General features: G+C 41.7%; 1 protein-coding gene across 4 annotated transcripts in view; it reads left to right on the forward strand.

The window, feature by feature from the left end:
- AMOT (angiomotin) overlaps positions 1-24,150 on the forward strand; it is a 65,615-nt gene extending 41,465 nt beyond the window's left edge. For all 4 annotated transcript variants that reach the window (XM_053580528.1, XM_053580529.1, XM_053580530.1 and 1 more), the window contains 6 exons: positions 7,712-7,861; positions 8,634-8,824; positions 17,140-17,262; positions 18,024-18,256; positions 19,361-20,068; positions 20,406-24,150. In XM_053580528.1, the coding sequence (XP_053436503.1) occupies positions 7,712-7,861; positions 8,634-8,824; positions 17,140-17,262; positions 18,024-18,256; positions 19,361-20,068; positions 20,406-20,503 (1,503 nt within the window). In that variant the 3' untranslated portion in view covers positions 20,504-24,150. The remainder of the gene's footprint in view (positions 1-7,711; positions 7,862-8,633; positions 8,825-17,139; positions 17,263-18,023; positions 18,257-19,360; positions 20,069-20,405) is intronic.
- The last annotated feature ends 625 nt before the right edge of the window (positions 24,151-24,775 follow it).

Consider the following 24,775-nt stretch of genomic DNA (forward strand, 5'->3'; position numbering starts at 1 on the left):
ATTGTGAGTGTTATTATATCTCCCAAAGAAATCTGCAAGTGTTATTTACTTTCGGCAAATTCAGAAATCAAAGTGCAGACAGATTAGGTGATATAGTTAGTGATAAATGTAGGAAAAAGCCTAGATGTTTTCATTACAAAATATTTATTTTAACCTTGTTCTTTGTCTGCAAGTAAATAAATGGGTTGGTTAATGATTGTGTCACTTCCTTGCAAATAGCTGAAACAAATGGTTAGCTTTAGGGGTGCTAGAAGCAATTTTGTATATAGCCATCTTTTAAAAAATAAGTTTGAAAGACACCCACAGTTGTTGGTAGGAGGGAAGAGATGCCATCACGTGGTACCCATTTGCAGGGATCAGATTTTCCTGAGTCAGAAGGAGGTGAAGTCCTCTGCCAAATGCTTGGGAACGGGTTCAAATTATTGCAGAAGTGCAATGGAAAATCATATGATTGATTGAGCTCAAGAGTATTTGCCTTATTCTTCAATAGATGACTTCCTGCTGTTCTTTCTCCCAATTTTATGATTCCCCTTAAAAAACTTACCTCTGATCAGGAATGATGTGAAACCCTTATCTTGCCTTGGCCAAGCAAAGTCTATACATTTTGATGAAGGTGTATGTTTGTTGTTTGTATATTTGTGCTGTTGCAGCTAAGCTGTGTACTATGCTTATTTTTGTTCTTGAACATGATAATTATTTAATATTAACTTGTCATTAAGAATATTGTGACCCGTGAACTAGAACCAGAACGTAAGAGAGATACCAAGGAAAACAAGAGAGCCCTGCCCTTAAGTGGCTTATGGGATACTGCCTTCCAATGGGGAAGAGACTTTGCCTTCTTTCTCTTTATATCCCTCCTGCTGCAGAATAGGGCTGGCACATAATAAGCATTCAGTAAATATCTGTTGAATGAATGAATCCACACATGAACAAAGTACACATGGTGAGAAGTTATGAGGAAAAGCAGCAATTGGAGTCAGATAAGATTATTCAAAGAAGAATTAGCAGAGAATTTAGTGATTTGATGGTGAGGAGGGTTGAAGAAATGGTCAGACTAGTATAAGTTTGACCATCTGCGTAGTAGACCTGATAGAATTGTTTTTAATTTTTTTTGTTTGTTTGTTTGTTTTTTTTTTTTTTTTTAGAGACAGAGTCTCACTTTATTGCCCTCGGTAGAATGTTGTGGTGTCACAGCTCACAGCAACCGCCAGCTCTTGGACTTAGGTGATTCTCTTGCCTCAGTTTCCCAAGTGGTTAGGACTATAGGCACCCACCACAACGCCCGGCTATTTTTTGCTGCAGTTTGGCCGGGGCCGGGTTCAAACCTGCCACCCTCGGTATATGGGGCCAGTGCCCTAGTCACTGAGCCACAGGCGCCACCCGCCTGGTAGAATTTTTAAGGCAGTGGTAGTCTATATTGATAAAGGCATTGTGAAAAGCCATATCTTGGCTGAACAGGGGACAATAGACACAAGTGGTTTGACATATGGATGAGAGAGAGCGGCTCTGGTCTAAAGAAGTGAAAGGGGAAATGTAAAGATGCTTTATAGTAGGTACTGAATAAGTACTTGTTGAACAGATATGCTATCATTAGGTTGCTTTTGTGATTAAATAAGATGGTGCCATGATATACTACTTCAGGAAGTAGGTTAGAGCAACTGTATGTAGGGGGGACTGATTTTGTGTGTGTGTGTGTGTAGATCTGGAGGGCAGCTGAAAGTACGATCTGTTAAGTTATTCTGTAGCTTAAATTATGTTGTCTATGAAAATATAATGGAATTCAAGAATATGAGAGATGTTACAATTAAGACATTATGATAGATTGGATATGCTAGACAAAGGAAAGGAAAGAGGGAAGAACAATCATTCCAAGATTCTGAGACTGGAAAAATGGGATACATGTAAATAGTGATGTGACCGAACTGCCAAAAGAATGGCATTTTGGAGAAAGCAGTCTGGGGCATGTGAAATTTCATAGCAAGAATTCTTCAGTCACCTAGAGGTCTGCGGCCAAAGACAACATGGTATTATTAAAATATGGATGTAAGGAGTTTCGAGTGTGGCATGATAGAGATCTCTGTTAGTGCTAAAGCATTGAGCAAGTCTCTTAACCTCAGCATTCCTGACATTTGGGGTTGGGCAATTCTTGATGGTGGTGCTGTGTATTGTGGGATGTTTCACAGCATCCATGGCTCTACCCACTAGATGCCAGTAGCAACCCATCCCTAGCTGTGAAAACCAAAAACGTCCCCACACATTGCTGAACTGTCCCCTAGTGGGGAAATCTCCCCAGTTGAGAATCATCCATATAGAGACAAAAGAGGAAACTACCATAGACTGAGCCTTGGGGTATAGCAGGAGGCGGGATGGGGTAGGGAGGAAGGTAGATGTAAAACTAGACAAAGAGTAAGAGTGGGTTAGAACTCTGTATTAAGAGAACATAGAATCGGGGAAAGCAAGGGAAGAGAGGATTTTGCAATTCCTTGAAAATTGGCATTTGGTAAGGGAAAAAATGGATGGAATTATTTCCTTCATTCACTGAAGGTTTGGGGAAAATTTAAATTAAGGATTTACTTGGCTTCTTGGGGCTTATGGGGCCCAGTCTCTAAATTAGAAACCTAGAGTGACTATGGTTTTTAAAACTCATTTAAGACCTGAGCCACCAACTTAGCTTGGGAAATTTCTTAAGTGAAACTTCACCTCTTTGGACACTAGAGACATAGAAAAATAAATCATCTGGGATCCTATGGCAAGCACACAGATGTGTGCTGTATCTTTTGCACACACAGACACACAAACTCAAACAAAACTTTCGTTTTGTTTTTGTCTCCCTAAATCTGCCTATACAGAGGAATTCTAAGACCCCATTTTGTCTAGCACGCCTGGATATTGGTCAGTGTTGAAGGTGAAAAGGGATTCACAAAATATTTGGAGTTGAAAGACCCTTACAGATCATCTGAGATCACATGTCTAGCCTGGCGGGTGTTTTGAACTTTTGAAAACCTGGTGGAGCAGGGCTTTCCTAAGAGAGAGAATGTCATGTCCAAAGGCAGGGAGTAGTGAAATAGCACGGACCATTCAGAAACCTTAAGTTACTAAACATGCTGAAGCATCAACTGTGAAAAGATGATGGAGCAAAGTAAGGTAGGAGCATCATTCTCTAGGCAAGACAGATAACACACAATAAGGAATACGAACACACACACACACAAGCTGTGGCAATATTTTTTCAAGCCAAGTTTTGTGAAGAACTCTAATACATAGCGCACATAGAAAGAAGAAGAGCCGTTCAATGTAACCCGCTCACCACAGTGGCCCCCTTAAGCATCTCCACCAAATACTTGGAGTCTGGAAAACAGTTTGCAAACCTCTCCAGGTATTGGCAAACTTTTTCTCTAAAGGACCAGATAGTAAATATATTTGGCTTTGCGGGCTATGCTGTTTCTGTTGCAACTCCAGCTGCTCAACTCCACCTCTGTAGCTAGAAGGTGGCCACGGACAACATGCAAATCAGTGGCATGGCTGGCTTTAGTCTGCTGCTGACCATTTTGCAGTTTTGTTTGCTGACTCCTGAAACCTCCTTCATTTTTTTTTTTCAACCAATGGGGACTCTGAGGCTGAAAACAGGGAAGCAAGGTGCCATTAATAGCAGAACTAGGACCATAACCCAAGTCACCTGATTGTCACCTTGTTCCTTAAACTTTGATTGTGCTGTCAAACAGAAATTTCTGGTGTGTGTGTGTGAGACAGAGAGAGAAAGAGAGAGAAGAAAAGACAATACGAGCTCTGCCTGAGGGTCTTTAGTTAAATAGTAGCTTTGATATTTCTTTCTCATAAAACAGAGGTGCCTGTCATACCATGTCATCTTTTTTTTTTTTTTTGAGGCAGAGTCTCACTATGTCGCCCTCAATAGAATGCTATGGCATCGCAGCTCACAGCAACCTCCAATTCCTGGGTTTAAGCAATTCTCTTGCCTCAGCCTCCCAAGTAGCTGGGACTACAGGCGCCCGCCACAATGCCTGGCTATTTTTTTGTTGCAGTTGTCATTGTTGTTTAGCTGGCCCAGGCTGGGTTCAAACCCGCCAGCCTTAGTGTATGTGGCTGGTGCCGTAACCACTGTGCTACAGGCACCGAGCCCACACCATGTCATTTCAAGAAAATATGGTGTCCTTGAAGCTACTTAGTGATCACTTCTAATTGAATCTCCAGTGAATGGCCTTTCCCAATAAAGATACCTGCAGCTCTGTTGTAGGAAGTGTTTGAGAACTAGTATTATATGTCTTCCTGCAGGAAAATGGCTGCATATTTAATGGAATTAGACACTGATGTGATCATTGGAGTTACTGAGAGAATGAGAACCATGTCAAGGATATCTGGAGTGAGTGTTCAGTGTTGAGAAGACTGGGACGTGTATGACTCAGTATTAACTTTTTCTCTGAAAAAGAGAAAACAGAATACCACTGAGTACTTTTTGTACCAGACACTCTACTAAGCACGTTGTGTGTTATCTCATTTGATCCTTACAGAGATATATCATGATTCATTATGATGAAGGTAAAAGTGAAGTGCAGAAAGTCCAGGATAGTAGCAGAGTTAATGAACCAGAAAGATGTTTGTTCCTTTCTACATTGTAGATAGGATCTAGAAAACATAAAGTGTGTAACTTAGAAGATAACTGGTTTTGTTGATTGCATCTGTAGGGTCTTGTGTTGGTTGCATCAAAGGGTTGTCCTTTTCTACCCTAACTTGTCTAGGGGAGTAAGCATTTACTCGGTTATCATGGTGTTTATGAGCAAACTGCACTCTTTCTCCTTTTGAAGGAGGTAGAGAATTAGGCCAGCCGCAATAGTCTTGGTACCTTGTGGAAAATCATCCCTGTGAGAAACCAAAATGGGCTTGTTTTTTTGGACTGCTTTATGGAAGTTGTCTGATCTGCATGCTTATCTCCAGCCATCTCAAGAGTACTTCCTGGGCCTTTATTGGTTTTTCTTGCCAGAGAGAACACTGGCTCAATGCCCTTTTGTTTATTTTGAGACAGAGTCTCACTCTGTCACCCAGTTTAGAGTGCCATGGTATCAGCCTAGCTTACAGCAACCTTCAACTCCTGAGCTCAAGCAATCCTCCCGCCTCAGCCTCCCAGAGTGCTAGGATTACAGGCGTGAGCCACCCGTGCCTGGCCTGGCACAGCAATTTCTCTCACTGGAGGTGCTTTTGCTAGGATATTTGGGTTTCCTCTCTTGAGAAAGGCAGAGCCTGGGCAAATTCACATGGCTCCGGACTGCTTATTTTTCCCTTTTGTGAGCTTACATTGCCATACTCTGCCATCAAGGCAAGAACTGCATGCTATCCAAGTTTAATTGCCTTTAAGTATAACTGCTGTAAGCCTTAGTAATTCTAGTTAACATTCTCTGCGGTAACATTGAACTGCTCCCTTAGGGTTTTCAGAGCGATTAACAAATAAATGCATTCAACTTTAAATAGCTCAGGAGGATTATAGAACCCAAAAGGTGAAGGATAGAGGATGTTTTTTGTTCTCCAATTATTTAAAGCTTAGCAAATAGGAGGGCAGAGGCAGTCATGACCTTAAAGTTTTGGTGGCCCCAGTAAGTGTTGTTACAAATAGTCACATTCCCCAGGGAAGAAAGACTTAAGCTTACCGAGAGAAAGAATATGATGGATTTTTGATTTGTTTTATTTCCAAGGAGAAGGTATAATGAATAAAAACATCTAGGCTTCAAACATACCTAAACTGGTTTACAAGGGTAGATTGAACTAGGCCTGAAATAAAAGGAAATGTCAAGAAAGTATAAAAAACCGTTTTAAACGTTTTTGTTTGGCAGGTATCTAGGCAAAACGTACCACAGGTCTGGTAGGAAAATACAAGATGTCATAGGTTTCCTTTCACTTATGGAAAGGTCTGCAATTCTCATTTGAGGAGGGGGCAGTTATAAGACAAGGATAGTTTCCTCACCGTTATGTACGAGGGCTGTCTGAATGGAAATTCTAGAGCACAATGATTCACACTCATTACCATGAAAGAGTTCCCTGGTTTCTGCAATGGAGGGGTCAGGTTGGCCCCAGCTAAGAGTGTATGGGCAATGCTGGCAGGGTGGGTCACTTCTTACATTGCAGTTAGCTATCTCAGTGACTCCAGAGCTTGGGAAATGATTGGAAAGTCAGAATTGAATTCCTGAATTTCTTTTTGAACAAGTTATCATTGATATTTTCAGACTTTAATTTTAATTGTGAAAGCATTTTCTAACCTCAGCTTCCTTCAGAAGTATAATGACAGATACGCCCCATTTACAAAAATTTTGGCTTTAGAAAAAGTCCATGGGTTGATTTAATTAGCGTTGAGGGTGCCCTACAAATACTATGAGAAGCATAGTCTGCTTATTTGCTAACTAGGTGGGAAGGCTGAACTTTTACATCTCGTCTTGGATGTTGAGAGTATCATAAATATTTCAAAGAGCTCTGAGATCCTCCCTCCCTTGGGGAGCCAGGATTTGGCTTGTGCGTTATAAGGATATAAAGAATTCACATTCTTATTTTCAGCCTGTTTCTACCCTTTGCTTTTAGATATGGCTTATAGGCTTGCAAAGAGGAAGAATCACATTTGACTCACTTAGTTTTACTTTTGATTCATTAGTTTGAGTCTTTAGAATGAAAGTTGAGAGACCACAGCTACTCAGTCTCAGCAACTCAGTCTCATGAGGTAGAAATCACAAATAACCTGTGGTCTTTTAGTAACAAGCAGAGCAGTTCTGGGCAATGTGCAGACGAAAGATTTTGAACCATTACATTAACACCTTCCTATTGAGAAACAGAAAATTCCCAGGAGAGCAGTGATGGATTGTATTGGGTAATTACTAGGCCCACAGACTTCAAGAAGATGGTTCTGACCTCCTTGTACTTTCAGCAGTTGACCACCCCTTTCCTTCTACTTGGAGAGGAGAAAGCTACATAAAAGGGGGTGGGTTTCCTTACCATGCCAAATTAAACCTTTTCTCCTGGATAGCCCCCCTGTTGAGCATTTCCCTATTGGAATAATCAAAATAAGATATAACTTTCCCCAGAATATTCCAGATTAGAGTGAAGAAGACCAGAGGTAAGCACATGAGTAAGTGGGCACTGAAAAACCTGCCATCTAAGATGGTACCGACGGAAGTAGACTTGGGGAATACATAGGGATGGGGGAAGAATGAAAGATTTAAAAAAGGGGTCCCAAGCTCAGGGCCTGTAGCTCAGTGGCTAGGGTGCCAGCCACATACACTGGAGCTGGTGGGTTCAAACCCAGCCCAGGCCTGCCAAACAACAATGACAACTACAACCAAAAAATAGCTGGGTGTTGTGGCAGGCGTCTGTAGTCTCAGCAACTGGGGAGGCTGCGGCAAGAGAATCGCTTAAGCATGAGAGTTAGAGGTTGCTGTGAGCTGTGACGCCACAGCACTCTAATTGAGGGTGACATAGTGAGACTCTGTCTCAAAAAAAAAAAAAAAAGGCTCCCAGTTTCTATCCCTCTTCACATTTTCTGTATTAGAAATACAAGGCTTCCTGTGAAGGACCAGCTTCTCACCATCCATTCCTTTTTAGAGTTGGACTCTATAGACACCAGGAGATCTAAACAAGAGGCTACATTTGGGGGGCTGCATAACTGACCCTGTTGCTCTGTTTTCTCCCATGTTGCACATTTCCTGACCTGTATGTCTAGCTGAAAAAGAAGCAGGTGTACGTGGATAAGGTGGAGAAGATGCAGCAGGCCCTTGTGCAGCTCCAGGCGGCGTGTGAAAAACGAGAGCAGCTGGAGCACCGACTCCGGACACGCCTGGAGAGGGAACTGGAATCGCTCAGAATCCAGCAGGTATGGAGAATTTAAAGGAAGAACAGGGGAGGAAAGACAATGAGATCATCCCCTGTTACTTAATTTTCAGCTGGTGTTTGACATGAACAAAAAAAGCGCACGTTTGCTCATGTTTACAGTTCTCCCTCATGTGATCTTACTGCAGACTGCCTCCTGATGATGGTGAATGCCAAGTCTGTTTCTTTAGCTTCCTATCCCAGAAATGTCCTATAAACCTATGATCTTGTACCTTTTGTTTTCACTCCAGCCAGAAATGGTAGACCTTGTAAGAAGTGAAGCTGCTATGCACATAACTCCCGGACATTTTAGAACCAGAAATTGTCTCTAGAAATCCTCTGGCCATACTCAGTTTTAGATGAGAGAAAATCAAGACCCAGGTTGCATGAGTCACTAGAGATAAACACAACAAGTTAGGAGCAAGATAGAACCTAAATCATAGTTGTTTTTCTTTTATTACCCCTTCTGTCATGTACCATGCTGGCAGACAGGGGTGGCAGTTTTGAACCCATTGCTCCACTTTCTGAGCAATGTGACAATTTGATGTGGCAGGCTCCTTTTTCTCACTGAGGGAATCTCACATTCAGGCCCAAGATAGGAAGTCCTATGGCCCTGGGAAGAGATCTGAAATCCCCCTGCTTGTTTTCAAATCAGAGATCCAAATGGAAGTGGCTGGGCAGTAATCCTTTCCAAGAATAGGGGCTCCTCCAGTAGCACTGGAACACCATGGTTCTTCTGTCACTAACTTGTGCGGTCTTGGCATCTGCCCCAACAGCGTCAGGGCAACTCGCAGCCCACCAATGTTTCAGAATACAATGCTGCAGCACTGATGGAGCTGCTTCGGGAGAAGGAAGAGAGGATCTTGGCCCTGGAAGCTGATATGACAAAGTGGGAGCAGAAGTATCTGGAGGAGAATGTGATGAGACATTTTGCTCTGGATGCTGCTGCCACCGTGGCTGCTCAGAGGTGAGTAGTTAGTAGGGCCACCACTTGGAGGGTGTGAATGCAAGAGCAGAAAGGTCACTGCTTCATAGATTTGCCAGGGTTTTCTGTTCTTTAGTATTCTGTTTGTTTCCCTAAGTGCTGAAGAGTGTTTTCTTTCATCTGGTTATGCAGGGTCTGAATGGCTGTGGGGACAGAGGTTCGGGGCTTTGAAAATGAAAGTTGATTTATGATCTTACTAGAATCGTAGTTTAGCTTTCCTCAGGAGCTAGAATATGTACAGATGGTCAGCGGAATGCCACACACCTTCTTCCCTAGAGCCCAGATTCTTTCATGTGCAGCTTGTTTAACCCCAGAACTGGAGTGAAAGCCTCTCCAGAAAAACGCCATTCAGAAATGAAATGTCACTCAGGAGTGGCAGCTGCTATTTGATAGCTCTGATTTGTCCAAGGTATGTCAGAGTCTGTGCTGAACATGAACTCCTCTCTGCCCTTTGAGAAAGTTTATATTTGAAGGCTACATTCTCTGCGGGCATGAGCTCATCACATGTAAGCAGGCACATTCCATCTGGTAGGGAGAGAAAGTAGCAGGATTTTGGGGGTTTGCTTCTTATTTGTTCCTCTTTTTTATATTATAAAAATTGATTCTTAGCATTTAGAAGAAATAATAGCTCTCAACCCATTTGTCTGTCTTGCTGTTGTTCATAATCATCAGTTGGGAAAATAAAAAGAAAGGAAAAGAGAAAGAAACAAGACAAAAACGAAATTGAAATCAGATGATGACTGGGTTAGGGAGATAATAGAGCCGTGGTCTAGAGCGGGATGTGGAAGATGGGCTACATACAGCGTATTGCTGCACATAGATCTGTATCCAGAATGTTATTAAAAGCTGTAGTATTGCTTTTAGCATTCTCCTAAAGCTAGCAGGGCCTGGAAGCACTTGTGTGTGGAGGGGGCGGTGGATACATTTATTTTTGAGTCCTTATGCCAAATCAAAGGTAGGGGTAGATTCAGTGTTTAAGATCTGAACTGGTGCTTTATAAATAAACTCTTCCCCAGTTCTTCAGAAAGACATCTTATGTCTCTCCAATGTGGTCTGCCTGTCTCCTGATATCCACTATACTTCCAATAGATTAAAGCTGCCTGTGGCTTGATTTGGGGGTCCTCATGGGCTTAAGCTTACCTGGCCCCTGTTTCCAGAGAAAGGCACGCTGAATCCATACCTGGGTAGCAATAGAGTGCACGGAAACTCCAGTTGTGCCAGAAGATGGATAGTCTCATCAAAGTTTATAGGCAGATTAGAAGCTGAAAGAAGTAGAAATTTACCTGCTGGCTCCCAGGGAAATACCTGTACCCAGCACTTGTTCAGATCTCAACACTGAAAAAAACATTGTTATTATTGAGAGGTGGGGAGATGCAGGGTCATTTCACTGTCTTTGGGAGGAAGCTTAGAAAGATACAGCTAAAGAGAGTGTGCAGTGTGAGAAAATGTTAGAAAGCTCAGGTTCTTGGTACTGACTTCAAAATACAGGGCAAAATACAGGAAAGGTGGGGGGGTGGTTGTCACTGGAGACCTTGTATAAAGAAAGTACCCTCCTGTCTTCTTTACTTGAAAGCTTTGAGTATTGGTGGGGGCAGGGGTCTTCTTTCTGATGGATTTTCAGAATCTGTTGGTTCCTGTAAGATAGGTTTAACTCAAGTCAAATTCCTGTAAATCACCAGGTAGAAAGTCTTCATCTAATTACTGTTTTCAGCAAAATGTGCATGCAGCCAGTACTACCTAATAATAGTTCCACAGGTGAACATTCCAGATCTGAACTATGTGCCTTACTGCATGCTTCTAATCCAACCCACAGGCGAGATTGAGAGATAGAGAAATTGTATTCAAAGTTCTGTAAAATGAAAGAAATGGGCTAGGTGATTTCTCCAGATCCTTCTATTTCTAGGAGTATACATTTCCAAAGATAGTGCCTGTTATCCTCTGCCACAGAAATTGATTTTCTCTTCCTTTTTTCTTTCTTTGTGAGATTTTAAATTTGAGAGGTCACATTCAGAATTTTATTTCAGAATCTATGGGTTCTTCTCCTTTTCTTTCCAATATCTCTTCTTACTCCTTTTCTGTAATCTTGTTTTCCTCTTCCTTCTCCCAGTCTTAAATGTAGGTATTGACGAAGATTCTGCCTTTTCCCCCTTTTATAGTGAAAGCTTTACATTTTCTTTGCTTTTAAAATAAATTTTAAGTGTCTAGGATATTGGCTGCAGATGGAAACTGTTCAGATATATTTGAGTAAGGAAGAAAGGAAAGAAAGAAGAAAAAGGAAGGAAGGAGAAAAGACATGAAAACAGAAAGGAGACACTTTCTAAATGTGTAACTGAAATCCCTCAGTCTAGTGCCATATTTGAATCCCTTGCTTGGTTTCTGTGTATTCTTCTAGGATCTCAAACTTAATTTATTCCAAACCTACTAGACTCATAGGTGAATGACAGGTTTCATGATTAGGAACTACTGCTTGGGTGATATCAATGGTAATTGTAGAAGACAGGTTTTTTGTTTGTTTTTTTTTAATTCAGGTATTAGTTTCATGTTGTAAAAACTACCTATTTTGAGTGTACAGTTTTATGAATGTTGGTAATTTTGTGCAATAATGTAGCCGCCACCACAAAGGACATAGAGAACGTGTTTGAAATTGTCCTTGTGCTTCTTGAACTTGATCTTTTTCTACTCAGCCTGACCCCAGGCCAATGATTGACCTGTTTTTGTCATAAAATTATAACTTTCTTTTTTACAATGTCATATGAAAGGAATCTTATTGTGTTTCCTCTTTTTGTTTGATGTCTTATGCTCAGCAAAATGATTTTGAGATCCACCCAAGTTAATGTATGCATTCATAGGTCATGCCGTTTGAGTGCTCAGTGGTGTTTCCTGGTATAGACATACCACTGTCTGTTCACTTGATGATGGATATTTGGATCATTTCCAACTGTTTTTCATTGTGTCAAATACAGACATTAATAGAAGAATTTGCCAGTGTTTTTCTCTCAGGCGAGAAGACAGTGTAGGTGATCTATTTGTACCTATTCCAGCACTGATTTTATGAAGCATCCCTTTCAAAGAAAAGCTGTTGATGCAATTTCAGACAAGATCAGGGTATGCAAAGCTAGGTTTTTAGCCTTAATGAGTCCAGGTGGAGGCATTTTAATGCACATGGAAAGCACTGGTATCGTCCTTCATCCCAAGATGCACGTATACATCAGATACAGCAACTCTTGTGATATTGGTCAGCTGTATGCTTAGGTGAATTTCACTCAGCGAAAAGTTAAGAGGGTCCAAAGAGAGAAAAAGACAAGGAGCAAATTGATGAATTGGGGGCATATTTAAAATGACTATTTGATACTTAAAATTTTTGTTTTTATTCAAAGGGATAACAGGAAATGTATTCATTTATCAAACACACATACTGCTTGCTATACATATAGAAGGTGCTCTGCTAAGCACTTTACACTTATTACTTATCCTGGCAACAATACTCTGAGGTTAGTACTATTACCCATTCCACAGAAGAGGAAACTGAGGCACAGAGGAATGAAATAATTTGCCCAGATCACACAAAGATCCTAAATCGCAGAACCAGGATTTCAATCTACATTTTTGTCACCTTAGCTACTATACTGCGCTGCCTCCTAGATACGCTGTAGCTCAAAGATAGTAAAATAGGGATCATTAGCTCAGTAAAATACTACTTGAGATTTATTTTTTAGCCAATTGGAAATATTATAAATAATCACAATAATATGCCCTACTTTAAGGCTCCATATTATTGTGTCCTGAGGGTGCTCTCTAGATGCTTAATATCACTGAGGGAGCTGAGTACATTGGATGTAACACAATAATTAAGAAAGTGCCATGAAGGCTATGTTAACCAGTTTGTTGTATTTCAAATTGTTTATAAAACCAGTGCATCGTACCCCATAAATGCATTAATGTACACAGCTATAATTTAATAAAAAAAATTTTTTAACAATATCACTGAGGGAAAATGACTACTGAGTAAGGGTCCTTGTTCATCCCAGAAGACCCAATTTGGCAATGCAGATTTTTAGTTTCAGCTCACAGTGAATTTATTTCTGAAGAACAACGAAAGGATAGCAAGATAACACACCCAATCAACCATGTCATTTATTAGTTTGCCTTTACTAAATCAAGTTGTTCCCTTTCTCTGCACCTGCAATGTTTCATGTTTATTTTGGACACAGTAAATCCAGGAAAGAAGAAAGTAAGGAAAGGGGAAGCAGAAGATAGAAGCTGTTCACATACATCATACGTCCACCCATTCCTTTATTGCGGGCATTTCCCAGCTTCCGCGCTCTGCTTTCTTCTCATTCCACCTTCTGTTTTAGTTGCTGTGTTTTCTAGCTTCTTTGGAATAGTAATAACGATGATAATTCTGGAACAGTAACTCCAACATCTCTATGATTAAAGATAGAGTTTCTAGCAACCTGTTGGATATTGTCTTCTACATATTCTTTTTTTTTTAATTTCAGATTAATATGAGGGTACAAATGATTAGGTCCTAGTGTTAACATTTGTTAGGTAAGGTCCCAGTTGTAGTTGTGTTTGGCACCCAGGAGGTGTGCCATATACCCTTAGATTGTGCCCAGTAGGTAAGAGCACACCCATCCCCCTCCCACGTCCCTCTTTCCCCTCTCCTCCCCATTAGCTTGAATTAAATTGAATTTTTCTCTTGTGTGGGCATGTATTAGTTCGTCTACTGGCTTCATATTAATATTGAGTACATTGGATACTTGCTTTTTCATTCTTGTGATACTTTACTAAAGAGAATGTTCTCCAACTCTATTCAGATTAATAGAAAAGATGTAAAGTCTCCATCTTTTTATGGCTGAATAATATTCCATGGTATACATATACCATAGTTTATTAATCCATTCATGGGTTGATGGGCACTTGGGTTGTTTCCATATCTTGGCAATTACAAATTGAGCTGTAATAAACAATCTAGTGCAAATGTCCATATGATAAAATTATTTTTTTTTCTTCTGGGTAGATGCCTAGTAATGGGATTGCAGGGTCAAATGGAAGGCCTATTCTGTGTTCTTTGAAGAGACTCCATACTTCTTTCCAAAGAGGCTGTATTAGTTTGTAATCCTACCAACAGTGTAAAAGTGTTCCCTTCTCTCCACAACCCTGCCAGTATCTGAAGCTTTGGGACTTTGTGATGTGGGCTATTCTCACTGGAGTTAGGTGATATCTCAGGGTGGTTTTCATTTGCGTTTCTCTGATGGTCAGGGATGGTGAGCATTTTTTCATATGTTTTTTGGCCATTCATCTGTTTCCTTCAGAGAAGGTTCTGTTCATATCTCTTGTCCAGTGATAGATGGGATTGTTTGTTCTTTTTTTTCTTCAATTTTTAAGAAAATTTCACTCCAGTGTACGTGAAATCAAAACCCATTCTAGTGTTTTTCAACACACCTCTCCTGGGTTTCTTTTCACTGCAAATGGTACGCCATCTTTCCTAAGCATCTAAATTAGAATTAACAAAATTCTTATTCATTTCTCCCTCTCCCCAACACCCAGATTGAGGTAGTCTCCAAGTTCAATCAATTCTACCTCATATAACCTGTTCCATTTCCCTGTGATTTGACCGGTTCACATTTTCATGATCTCCTATTGGGATTATTATAATCTTCTGGCTGAATGGCCTGCTTCGTTCCAGTCTGTCCTGTAATCCCTATATCACATTTGCACAAGAGATGATGCTATCTTCCTATAGCACAGATCAGATTATTTCATTCTCCTCAAAAAACTCTAATAATTTTCAGTATCTATTGGACTAAAGTCCAGACTCACTCCTGTACTAGTTTATATTATTTACTTTTTGGTCTTCCCATGCAAAATTCTTGTACTCAGGGACTAGTCTTATCCTGTCTCTCCCTTCTCCAGCCTCCTTGGCACTTTAAACACTATGTTCCTCTTAGGCAGAGTTCACCTATTTAATAAACAAAAGAATGTTACCAATACAAAAAAGACTTGAAGTTGAAGAGGCCACTAGATGTTTTGATTATAATAGCATCTCATTGGTGACATTCTTGAGAACAACAGTTTGCACAATGTAATGGGGGTAACTGCTGAAGAAAGGAAGGCAAGATAAGATAACAAACTGTTTACTTAAGAATTTGACATGGAGGATGTCAAATTCAGGGATATGCAGGTTTTGTTTTGAGATTATAACCTGGCGTCTCTCTCCTGATGGTCTTTAACATAGTCTTAGAATACTGGAAGGTAGCAGGTCAGATTGCTTCTTCAAATACTGTGCTTGTTTGCTTTTGCCTAAGCCATTGGCCTAGTAGCCCTGGTCTTCTAGAAGGAAGATTGATGCTGAGGGCTGTCCTGGCAGCCCTGTAGGAATTCACTAAGTGCCCCACATTTTCAGGCTCCATTCCTGAGAAGTTCACAGTGTCCATATCAATTAGCTGGCAGGGCTCTGAGTCCCCCAAATGGTCTTTTATGCAATGAAAGTGGCTGCAGGCCAGCACTAGTTCCCCCAGTGACAAACCGTATGCTCAAGTCCCCAGTGTCCGTCAACACCATGCCCTTTTTGAAAGGCCTGGTTTGAAAGCCCCAGCCATCACATTGGAACTGTGCACTGCAGGAATCGTCTCCAGTATTCTACCAAGAGACAGAATTCTTTCAAGTCAGAATTTCTTGTTTGTTATCCTCCGTCCTCCTATGTGTGGTTCTCTCTTGATTATGGCTTTGTTGAGTACTTTTTCTGTGCCTGACACACTGTATGTTTTTACCCGCATCATTTTGTTAGCCCCTATGAGATGGAAGTGTTTCTTAGTTATCATATTGGGAGACAGAGTTAGAGTAGGCTACTGACTTTTTCAGGTCATTGACCTTGTTCCTGGCTCTGTGTACTTGGGGAGTAAGTACACAGAGCTGAGACGGTGTTGTCTTGATAGTCAGGGCCTGTGCTCTCAAGAACTATGCTAGTGCTGTTCTCTCTTGGGTTCCCAGTGGGACCATAAAGAAGTAAATTGGAGTAGAGAAATGATAGAATTCTGACATGGCAAAAGATTTTAGATTTAGCAAATCATGACAACTACTGTCATCTGTTTCCTTCTTGCTCTCCAGTTCTTTTATCATCGGCATAAATGATTTCAGCCTTGTATATAAGGTGCAAGTGTTCAGGGGAACATTAGTTTTGCAGAGGTTCCCCCCTAATTCGCCAACCTTAACATCAACTTTCTACCTCTTCATTTTCTTGCCACTTTACCCCCACCTGCAGCAGTCACGGTCTCAAAGCTAGGAGAACATAGCTAGCAGCCGCCAGAAGACATGCCTGGAGTTCTCCCACAGATGCTTATTCTCTTAGGAAGTATAATAAAGCTGTGCCAGTTCATTGTTTTGTCGGCCTATTGTCTGATGTCCTTTAAGACCGATGTAATTACATCAGTAGTTCAATAATAATACCCCCGCCTCTCTCTCTTTCTCTCTCACACTCATGCACATACTTTTCCTTAGAAATTGATCTTTGAGTTAATGGCCTGAAACACTTTCAGATGGAACATGATGGTCTCTTCTGCAGTTAGAACTCTGGCAAGAGAACAGTCACTTAGTTGGGGTACTCATCAATTTGGTGCTAGAAGGCATCACGTGTAGATTAGATAGGAACAGAGTAGCATTGACTCAAAGACCTTGTTTGTCAGCTGACAAGCTCTATTTGATCTTAGCTGTTGACATGTCTTTTGGTTGTTTCTAGCACTCAGGTACAGTTACCAATATTCATCTTTAGCAGTACACAACTTAGTACACCCTGTGACTTCCTTCAAAGTCCAGCCTTTCCCCTTTCATGATTGTCATGAGAATAAAGTGGAAATATATACATATTCCTATCACTTGGCCATGATCTAGAAACATTGAAGAGACTACGTGCCAGAAGTTTTTGGAAGGGCCGGGTGCAGTGGCTCACACCTGTAATCCCAGCACTCCGGGAGGCCAAGGTGGGTGGATTGCCTGAGATCACAGGTTCCAGACAAGCTTGAGCCAGAGCGAGATCCTGTCTCTAAAAATAGCCAGAAGGTTTGGGGAGGATATATGTTCAGTTTTGCTTGCAGGGCGATGACCTCTTCTTCTGCCCTGCAAGGAAAACCTTCCCATCTTAGAAGCTCTTACCATTTAGTTACCCAGAACCAATTGTTCTGAATGAGATTGATTTCAGCTTAGAACTTTCCAGAAAATCATCCTTTGACTTAGAAGAGAGATAGTATTTATTGATTTTGCTTCCCTCTCATCATCGTCACTGCTATTTTCCTCCCCAGGGACACAACAGTCATCAGCCACTCTCCTAACACCAGTTATGACACAGCTCTAGAAGCTCGCATCCAGAAGGAGGAGGAAGAAATCCTGATGGCCAACAAGCGTTGCCTTGACATGGAGGGCAGGTAAAATGATCGATCTGGACTGTGATGGATCTGAGAAGTTGGTATAGAGACCAGATCACTTAAAAGGACAAGCATCTTTATTCACAACTGGGAAACCTGATCACACAGCCTCCCCCCACCACCATCACCCCCGCTAGTCTGCCAATTAGTGTGCGTGAGATACAATGACCTTTACCTCTATCATTCCCACTAACTGTGGAATTCCAAGTAGGGTTCCTGGCCCCTTGGCCTTTCTATTTGCTTTCTGTCTGCCCTCTGAGCTGAATTGTTGGCCTTTGCACTAGAAGGTACTCTTTCTAGGACTGCACTTCACCATGTGATATAGCAGATTGCTCAACTAAAGGACATCTACTCAAACTGAGAGGTCAAACACCTGATGCCTCTTGTAAATTCATTCATAGAATATCTTATCTTTTCACTGAACACATTGTATCTATTGACTCAGATTCTTCACTACAGTGTACACTACATTGCTTTATTTTCTCACATACAGTCTTTCTTTTCATCAGTACTTTACTGCAACCTCTAAGGTTTAAGCAACAGCTCCTGAATACTCTGCTGTATCTGCTTGGGTGTGCACAAAGTCTTTTTTTTTTTTTTTTTTTTTTAATTATAGCACACCGTTCCTGTCTTCCAACTCAGAACTAATTAGACCATCCTTTAGTCAAATAGATAATGGAAACTCAAGTCCACATAGTTAATAAGATCAAACACAGAGGTAGCAACAAGATCTTTATATGTTTTTTGTGTTTGGCTCATAGGATTAAGACCCTCCATGCCCAGATTATTGAGAAGGATGCCATGATCAAAGTACTCCAGCAGCGTTCCCGGAAGGAGCCAAGTAAGACAGAGCAGCTGTCATCCATGCGGCCAGCAAAGTCTCTGATGTCCATTTCCAATGCTGGATCAGGCTTGCTTTCCCACTCGTCCACCCTGACTGGCACCCCCATCATGGAAGAGAAGCGAGATGACAAGAGTTGGAAGGGGAGCCTAGGTAATAACAGTAAATAAGATTATAGTCACATGTTCAAGGAGAGCCCTGACAGGAGTGTCCATGCAGTAAGGAAAAAGGGCAATGGTCCAGATTCTAGAGAGAAAGATGGACCAGATTGAGTTTTTCCCTCTTGAAAGCCCCTCGCTGCCTATTCAGGAGCCCCCCATGCTGTGAAGACTCACTGTGAGGACACTGATCAAAGCAAAGGCCTGAGAGGATAAGAATCCTGTGTTCTATTTGGGTGGAAAGGAAAGTAACTTCAGTTTCCTCCAACACATTCTTCAATTTGGCCTTTGCCACGTGGGACCTTTTGTCTTTGTTCTAACTCCATGGAGCCTTCGTGTCATTCTAAATTTTGAAATTCCAACATTTCTGTGTTCCTTCGTACCCTACAATCGGAGGACCCAGAGTCCTAGTTAAGCTAAATGGAGTTGGGTGGGTAGGTATTTGTTACCATAATGTTCTGATATGAGAACAGAATATTCCTTTTCATCCATCCCTTCCTTTCCATTCTTTCTCCTCTAAATAAAAAGCCCAGACATATTCTGGATAGCAAAAGGCACATTTTTAGAGCCTGAGGAGGCAAGCTATATATGTTTTTATTGTAGCTTTTTGTTGCTTTTAATTCCTTTCTTGGTCCTCTGACACTTGCAGTATCTTTTGGTTAGAATAAGCATTTTGGAGACCACGGTCACGGTCAAAAGCACAAAGTTATTACCACACTTACCTTTCAATCCTTTCCTGCTCTCTAATAATACATATGTGCTGTTGGTTTATCAATTGAGCTGAGTACAAGAATTCTGACAACTTGGTAGAACTCAATCACCATTGGAAAACTAAAGCAAAATAAGATACCGAGGAGACTTCAAGGTTTAATACCTGGTGCTAGAATCCAGATAATGAGGCTCAGAAGGGATCTTGCAAGTCTTAAAAAAACATTTTTAGCTGTGGTGGGATGTGCCTGACAAACTGATTCGTGGGTTTGCTGGAGGCAAAAATGAGAAATTTACAGCCAAGCAAGTTTCTTTTGAATTCCTATAAAGGAAAACAGGTAACCAGAGGGCTGAATTTGGTATCAAATTTCTTTCTCTCTTTCCTTTGTAGGGATTCTCCTGAGTGGAGATTATCGTGCTGATTATGTCCCATCTACTCCCTCGCCTGTGCCCCCCTCAACTCCTCTGCTCTCCTCTCACTCCAAGACGGGCAGCCGAGACTGCAGCACCCAAACTGAACGTGGAACGGAACCGAATAAAGCTGCAGCTGTCGCTCCCATCTCTGTTCCTACTCCAGTTGCTGCTGCCGCCACTGCTGTCGCCATCACTGCCACTGCTGCCACCAATACTGCCACCGCTGCCACCAACACCACCACCATGGTAGCTGCTGCTCCAGTTGCTGTTGCTGCTCCGGCTGCTGCCGCTGCTGCTGCTACGGCTGCAGCTGCTGCTGCCCCATCTCCAGCAACTGCCGCTATCGCTGCTGCTGTTTCTCCAGCTGCTGCTGCGCCATTTCCAGCTGCTGCCGCTGCTGCCTCTGCTGCTGCTCCTGCTCCTGCTGCTGCCATTCAGGTTGCTCCAGCTGCTCCGGCTCCGGTTCCAGCTCCAGCTCCGGTTCCGGTTCCGGCTCCAGCAGCAGCTCAGGCTTCTGCTCCGGCTCCGGCTCAGGCATCGACTCCAGCTCCGGCTGCGGCTCCTACTCCGGCTCCACCTCCAACTCCAGTTTTGGCTCAGGCTGAGGCTTCTGCAAGTCCAGCTACCGGTTCTGGACCGCGTCGTTTGTCTACACCGAGTTTGACCTGCAATCCGGACAAGACAGGTAATAATCCTCTGTAGCAGGTAGATTCAGGTTCTGCCTTCAAATGCAAATTTACTTCCTGGTGTCTATTGTTTGGGCAGAGTTGTCATTTGGACTGAGTTTTTCATGTTCTAAGGGGAGAGAAGTGAGGAGAGTCTGTAAATGACGGCTCATCCACCAAGATGGGAACGGGCATGAGTTTCTCTGGGCCTTTCTCCCAGCAGAAGTAAATGAAGGGAATGGAAAGCAAGTTTAATTTTGCCATTGGCTTCACTGAGAGCCCCAACACTGCCTAGTTCTAGAAATTTGAGTTTTTACCTTGTCCCTCAGTGTTTTCTAACCACTTATTTCCATTTAGATGGCCCTGTTTTCCACTCCAATACTCTGGAAAGAAAAGCCCCCATTCAGATCCTGGGACAAGAGCCTGACGCAGAGATGGTGGAATATCTCATCTAAATGGCCAGATCAAGAGCTGCAGTTTATCAGCAAGAATGCTTTTAATCATTTTCCCCTTTTGTTTGTTCTTCTGTTGAGGGTGAGGACGAGGGTCGGGGGGAGGGGATGTTTTCTAAAGGGACTTTCTATTGGCAGGATAGACTGCTTAAGTAATACCATAAACTCCAGTCTATTCTGATATACTTAGGGAGTGCCTGTATAGACAGATTCAGCAGAATGTGCTCTAAAGTATATTGTTTGGATTTATGCAAATACTGGGACTGTTAACAGGTGGTTATACACAGATGTGTTCGATGGGCTTAAATTTGTTTAAAATTTCCATATTCCAGATCATTTCTTTTTCTCGAAGAGCACGGTATGTGTGGAAGACAGTGTGCAACATGTAGTTTGGAAGTGGGAAGCTGGAGAGAATTTTGAGCGTGCGCTGTTTTGTATAGTTACTATCCAGACAGCAGCCAGAGAAAGGTCTCGCCTCAGGCTCACAAAAGGGAATAGTTTTAGGAACTCTGCAAGCTGGAGCAACGGTAGGGAGTTTGGGGGTGCAGGAAGGTTGCTGGAGCTAATTTTTCCTCCCAGTTTCCCAGCTACCTTGCCCCAGGGGATTGTGTTTGTCTTCATTTCAGTGGTGCTTTGGAAGTGGATTCTTTTAGTTCCCTCCTGGAGGTTCATTCATATATATGCTCTGGAGTAATTTATGCATTGGGATAATTAATATATTGCTTTCAGTTGCTAGGAGAGTATTAACGAATGATGCACAGCTTCCTCTCTCTTAGGGAGTTAGTCCATCAGAGAGGCCTTGATGGAGAATTGCATGAGGCGCTGTACGCAGACTTTTGTAGTCTGCCATGTAGCCATGAACACAGCTCACTTGCCTTTTCTAAGACCAGTTGGCTTCGTGCTTATTTTTCCTACAGCACAGATTCACTGGCTGGGTCACTGGTTTCAAGTTGCCAGCCATTTGCAAAACGAGAACACATCTTTGTTGACAGGTTGAATGCTTTGAATTTCTTGTGACTACCTTGAAATAACTCACTTGGTTTTCCCATATTCTTAGCATATGTCTTAAAGGGCATTTTTGATCATCACCTCCAAGGGACTAGCATCGGAAGCCCAAAGTGTACTATGCTGCAGTCAGGGTTGAGGGAGAGGCTGATTGCAGCAGTATCCTCAACTACCTCTTCTCACTGCCAGTGTCTCCATCTTGGAATACCTTTGGGAAGCAGCAGGAAATGTGCATGTAGGTGGGGACCAAAGGAGACAATGATTCCAAGCCTTACCATTGGGCTTTCTCCATGGACACAGAGAGATGCCAGTTGCCACAGGTCCCTGCTCTGTGTCACCTCTCTGCCCTTCACTAAGATGACAAATCTAGAGATAGCATCATTGAGATAAGTTTTCAGGGGTAAAGGGAGGGTGGGGTGGTGTTAGATAAGGGTGGGGGGGTTGAAGCTTGGGGCTGTGTTAGTTAGAAACCAGATTAATAGAAGAGTAGGCCTGATATATTCCATCTTGAGCCATAGTGACAGGAAGGGACTTGGCAGTATAGCCCTCCCCCCTCATTTTAGTGTTGAAGAATCTGAGACTTGGAGAGGTTCAGTGACTTTTTCAAGGACACACAGCATAGTTGTCCACTCTGCCAATTACCATGCTTATTTTGGGAAACTCTTATTTTTAGAAAAGCCCATTTTATGAAAAGGCACTTTTGTGGTCCAGGGCATGTGTATGTTGTAAAAGGTCCCTGCCTTGAGTAGTTTGTCCAGGGTTCTGAAACCACTGTCTTGCCTCTCCTGCAGTGCCTTGTGCAAGGTTTTCCTTTGTCTGCATTTCAACATTGAGTCACATTCAATGTCCCCCACCCAAGTAAATCGACCCCACTTCTTTTCTCACAATGAGTGTGTGTCTCAGATCATCTCATGAGATTCCTCTGTGGGTATCGAAGTGGTGTCTTTCCTGATATCTTCCAAAGGAATTACCTTGTGTGTGTGTTTAGGAGGGGAAGATAAGCCAGAGGGTGGTATAATTTTCAGTCAGTCTTTTCACATTTTCAATAATGACATGATCATCCCACGTACGCTGTAGTCCTCAGTATAAAGTTATTCCCAAATAGAAATTAAAAGTGTAGTTGTGTTATAATAATTCATTCAGTATGATCCTTTAGTCATAAGGAGAAAGAAAAACAAAAAACAAAAACTCAAGTAGTAGAAGCAACAAGTGGCAAACTTCAGAAGAGCCTCTTTCTATCAACTAATAAGGAAAAATAAAAACAAACTTTTCATCTGCCCCTTTCATGGTTATAACTCATTGCCAGAATGTTTGCCAGCTTTGGGAGCCATGATTTCAATCACATTCTGTAAGGTGACAATTGTCATACATTCCACATTGTGTGGCAGCCATCTCTTTAGACCATGTGTTTTGGGAAAAGGAGGAAGTTCTTGCCTAAGTACTACTTTGAACTTTCTAGAACATCTCTGTCCTCTCACACCAGAACCAGGTAATTTGCAAGAATAACATTGCACATCTAAGAGAGGGAAGAATACCGTATCGGTGGAGTAGAAAGGTGCAGCCTTTTCAGAAAATCTCTACTAGTTTTCATTTTAAAAATCCAGCTTTATGGTAGAAATCGCTAGTTGGCCACCTTTTTTCACGTGTGTAGATGTACTATTTGAGGATCTTTCTGGACTCCTACCTATCTATCTATGCAGGACAAGAAGGTGACATTGTTGTCTTAACTTGTATTGCTTGGTAGTCTCTGAGGACCTTCTAATTCATCTGTACCCCGGTGTCCAATGTAAAGAAAAACTTCATTAGAACAAACTTTACTTGATATAAAATTCCTATTAATGATTTTTTAAAATAAAGGTAGTTGAGCTTTCTTTTAAAATTACGTATCTTGATTGTTGATTTAATGAAGGATTTACTTTCAATGCTGCTTTTGAGCTTCAGGGTGACAGGATAGCAGGAACCTGAACTATCTGCCATCTTCTGCCATAGGAAACATACCGGGAGACCCATCATGTTCCCTTTCTGTTGTTACCGGGTGGGTGGGTATAAAGACTGGAAAATAAACAAACTGATTGTGCAAACTACTTTGTATGAAAAGCCTAAACACTCATAATGTGGCAGCTTAAAGTGTATGCATATGCACTAACTGTGATCAATTATATTCTCATGTCTGTTAGCCATATTGTTATCTCAATTACTCATTCACATATGGAAAATGTTACTTAAAATATGTGCATTCTTACTGAAAATGTTGGGAAAGGAAGGCATCAGCTGTGGGCTAATTGCCACCCATTTCAGCCGGCCACAATCCTTGGAAATATATCTTCCAAGTGCCATCTATCATCGGTAGGACAAGTGTCGGGAGTTTGTTTATTTTTTTCCGGTAGCAACGATGGGTTACATGTAGCCATCAAAACCTCCTTCTGGCCTCCCTTGTGATTAATGGCATGTGTTTGTAAAATGGAAAGCTGGGGTGGGCAGATGGCTAGAGAAGAATCGCCTTTGGTTTAAAATGTATGTGGTGCCATAATGATTGTGACTCCATTCTGTAATCAACTGAGCTAGTTTCAATAAAATTAAGCAGGTTTAAATCCACTTTGTGCCTATCTTTTCACTGAAAATAAAGTTAGCTATTTTAAAATGCAGTATCGTGTGGAAAATGCTTTAGTGTTTACCCGACAGAGGCTTTATTTGTGCTGTAGCAGTGATTACTTTCAATTCAGCATGCAGTGAAATTGCCTTTCAAGGAGAGCATGAGCAGAATTTGCATTTGCTTGAATATGGAATGTGATTATAGATTATAAAGTATTAAGACAACACCACGGGCCACATGCTCTAATCGGTCTCTTTATATACTCAGGCAGCATACATTAAAAGCTTTGCATCTTTTTATCTCCTGCTTCCAAGGGACAGAATGATGGCCACCCGAAGCAAAGAATTCATCCTTTGGTTAGCATTTTGGAAGGCCCCTTGATATTCCTTTTATACCCTTGTTCTTATGCCAATTCATCAGTTTTGGTTGAGGGAGCTTGTTATTAAAAGCAAATCAAAACCACAAACAAGTTGGCTCTTCCCTGAAAATGTTAAGACCGCCTCCTGTTTACCAGTGAGTTCCAAACCTATCTGGTGAGGAAAGGATCCCCAAGGACTTTGAAATGACACGTTTTAGAGTGAAATAGACTTGATGGTTGTAGCAAACGGATGGGGCGGGGTTATAGAATTCATCCCACTGTAAATTTGATTTCTTTTTCACTTGGGCTTTATTCCCTC

Source organism: Nycticebus coucang, chromosome X, assembly GCF_027406575.1.
Source record: "Nycticebus coucang isolate mNycCou1 chromosome X, mNycCou1.pri, whole genome shotgun sequence".
Taxonomy (NCBI): domain Eukaryota; kingdom Metazoa; phylum Chordata; class Mammalia; order Primates; family Lorisidae; genus Nycticebus; species Nycticebus coucang.